The sequence below is a fragment of the Curcuma longa genome, chromosome 7, assembly GCF_044706935.1.
Source record: "Curcuma longa cultivar G26 ecotype Majalengka, Jawa Barat chromosome 7, ITB_CL_G26_1.1, whole genome shotgun sequence".
Classification (NCBI taxonomy): domain Eukaryota; kingdom Viridiplantae; phylum Streptophyta; class Magnoliopsida; order Zingiberales; family Zingiberaceae; genus Curcuma; species Curcuma longa.
The window spans coordinates 5,088,028-5,091,709 of NC_133867.1; the positions used below are offsets into that span (position 1 = coordinate 5,088,028).

The 3,682-nt window shown below is 29.0% G+C and overlaps 1 protein-coding gene across 1 annotated transcript; it reads left to right on the forward strand.

Moving 5' to 3' along the window:
• The first annotated feature begins 451 nt into the window (after window positions 1-451).
• LOC141832497 (auxin-induced protein X15-like) lies at window positions 452-884 on the forward strand. The gene is made up of 2 exons (XM_074720001.1): window positions 452-833; window positions 877-884. The coding sequence occupies exons 1-2, from the start codon at window positions 452-454 to the stop codon at window positions 882-884; spliced, it is 390 nt and encodes a 129-aa protein (XP_074576102.1).
• Window positions 885-3,682: the final 2,798 nt, after the last annotated feature.

Genomic DNA, 3,682 nt, shown 5'->3' on the forward strand with positions numbered 1-3,682 from the left:
AATTAATGAATGAGAAGAAATACATATAGATTTGTTAAAGTGGAGAGATCGAATTTTTATAAAGTAAAAAATAATGTCTTCCTCTATAGTGATCAACTACAATTTCTCAATTTATCTCCTTATAAATGATCGTGAGATCATGACATAGTTAAATGACAGATTCTTTTCTTTTTTATTGAAGAGAAGAAATACACTCAGAACATTAACCATAATCTTCATCCTTTCTCCTCTCTCTTTATATCTGCACAGAGAGCTCTTTTGAACCATGAATGATCCTCCTCCTCCTCCTCTTTAATCTCTTGATGTAATTCATCTTCTTGATCTTTCTCAGAGATTCCAGGAGCAAAGGGCGTCTGTTACCGAGTCTACGACAGAGGTTGACGGCGTGCAGCGGTGGAGATTCACCTCTCTGTTCTGCTCCTTTTTGTTTTGTTTTGATGTGCGTGATATGATGGGGAAGGTGGAGAGCAAGGCGAAGGGGGTCGTACGGAAGACGCTGGAGCGGTGGCGGAGCAAGAGCTGGAGGCGGGGGACTTCGGCGGAGCTGCCGCGGGAGGGGTGGTTGGCAGTGCGCGTGGGCGCGGCGAAGGAGCGGTTTGTGGTGCGCGCTGAGTGGCTGAACCACCCGCTGTTCGGGGGGCTGCTGGCGGAGGCGGAGACGGAGTTCGGGTACGCCGCCGCGGGGCCGCTGGAGCTCCCCTGCGGCGTCGAGCTGTTTCGGGAGGTGGAGCGGGAGGAGGCGGAGGAGTGGCTGCTCTCGCCCCGGTGCAGCTTCGCCGTCGGCCACGCGGCCGCCGAATACTTCTTCCTGAACCCGGCCCGTGAACCGGATAGTTTGAATTATGTGATGTATTTTCTCTTTTTTTTTTCTTTAAGGATCATAAATGAAAGCTAATTTAAAGGTGGAATCCACGCATCTCAACGGTTTCACACATCTCAACGGTTTCACATGATCAATTTCACGACCATCTAAGAGGAAGTAATCAAAAAATTACAATTGACCACAACGAAGAGGATATTACCTCAGCTTCGTCAAGATTCGACCTCACTTCAACTAGATTACTCCATCATAATCAACTCAACTTTGAAAGAATAGGGAAATCCATTTATTTTCAAAATTAATAAGATGAAATCGGGACATTTGAATTATAAAATAAATTTAAAAAAATGTCCTTTATTTTTGTTATCAATTAAAACTATTTTTTCTACTATTTTTTATTTTAAAAATATCTTTAATTTTATTATTAAAACTACTATAAGATATAATAATTTTAACTAAAATTGTTAAATTAGTATTGAAATGATTTTAGGTAGGTTAAGAGGATTTTAATCAAGTTTTTTTTTTAAATTAGTCTTAATGTAGTAATATTTTATGTGTAATAATTTTGAAGTAAATTTAATGACAGTTGTAAAAATAGTATTAAAATAAAAAAATATTTTTGAATGAAAAATAATATCGAACATTGTTTTAATACTTTTTCATCTAGGAGTGTTCTTTTGACAATAATTAAAATTAGATCGTTAAACAGAGTTAAATCTTATATTGTTCAAGTTTATTTAATTAGATATATAATTAAGTTAAATCAAGTTAAGTTTAAAATGAATCGAATTTTTGAAATAGTTCAAGTTTTATTTGATTTTTTTATAAGTTTAATTTGTTTAGATGTTATAGAACTTTAATTTAAATTTATTTGATTGTTTGAAATATTTTATATTTTTAATATTTAATTGTTGAGTAAGTTTGATATTATAAATTAATTAATTAATTTATTTATCATATTGATATATTGATAAGAATTTATAAATATAATTATAAATTTTATTTATAAATATTATTCATAAATAATTTATAATCTTTGTAATGAATACCTATTCATATTTATTTATTTAATTTAATAAATTATTTAAGTTTATATATTTAATTAACTTTATGTATATTAAACATAAATAAATCATTAATTATGAGCACTAAACTTGTTAATAAAGATTTAGTTCATTTGCGACACTACGTGAAATGACCCTTTTAATTTTGGGAAAAAAATAATTTTTTTTTCAAATCATTAAAGAAGAGATGTCCCATTTTGATTTTATTTATCAATAGGATGCCTCATCCACCAACAACCCATTTACAATTATCTAACTATATATTCTTATATACTGTTCTTATTATTATCTCTCGTTTAAATCCTGAATTATTAAGACACGTTATAACAATTATGAAAAATATCATACATAACAACTACGATTTCGTAGTAATTGATACAATTATAAATATTAATTAAGTAGGTTGAATCTGTATTATAGTAGTTATGATTTCATAATTGATATATTGTGAATGATAGGTGAACAAGGTTGAATCCACATTGTAGCAGTTATAAAATTATAATTGCTACAACGTGAATAATTTTGAACAAGTTAAATATGCATTGTAATAACTACGAAATAATAGTTGTTGTTACAACATGCCAAGTCGGTTTAGTGAAATTTAGACGAAAGATTTAGATGAGAGATAATAATTTTTATTAAAAAATGACAATTGTAAGAGAAGAATGATTTGATAAACTTTAAGCCGACAAAGTGAAATTATCTATCGATGAAAAGGTGAGTAAAAATTTGATTTTAATTCTTTATTTGATTAAATCGAATAAATTAAATTAATCAAAATAAAAAATAATTGATAAATTTTCAAATAAGTGAATTCATAAATCCTAAATCTAATTGATAAATATTAAAAAAATTAATTATTTCGGTTAATTTAATTTTTAACTGAATTAATTAATATTTTATTAGTTTGATTTATTTAATTTTTTATTTAAAATTTTGATTTGATTCAATTTTGATTAATTCAATTTGATTCGATTTTAATTAATTCAGTTTAATTTTAAATCAATAATCATGCCTAGCGTCAGGGTGAATACAATGACACTGATCTAATGATCGTAAAAATTGAACGCACTTTCGCACGTGGAGCCCACTTGCCATCAAAGTCACTTGTCATCATGAGGCTCCAAAATCCTAGAATAAGCCCCATTGGATTATGAGGATTATTAGGTGTAATAATTTGATAAACTTTAGAGGGGCGAAATTATCTAACGACGAGGTAAATTGAATTGAATTGAATTAATTGAAATTGAATTGAATCAAATTTTTTAAAACTAATCGATCGATAAATTTTCTAAATAAAAATCGAACAAATTGAATTGATAAAATATTAATTAATTTAATTTTAACTGAAATAATAAAATTTTTTAAATAATTAAAAAATTTATTAATTAGTTAGGAATTTATAAATTTATTTACTTAAGAATTTATAAATTATTTTTTTATTTTGATTAATTTAGTTTATTTAATTTAATTAAATAAAAAATTTTAAAATCAAAATCAAATTAATCAAATTAACTATTTTTTTAAAAAAATAAAATTTTAGAATAATCAAATTAAATTTTTAAATATAATTGATTCGATCTATTTATTTAATTTACACTAAAACCCTTGAAAAAACTCCATTGGATTATGAGGTGTGTGATAATTTGATAAACTTTAGAGGGTCTAGGGAAATTATCTAGCGGCGAGGCGAACACCCGACACACGGACCGCATAAATCGGAGGCACTTCCGCACGTGGCCCCACTTCCATAAGAGCCACGTCCTCCGACGCTCCAAAACCCTAGAAAAAACCCCGA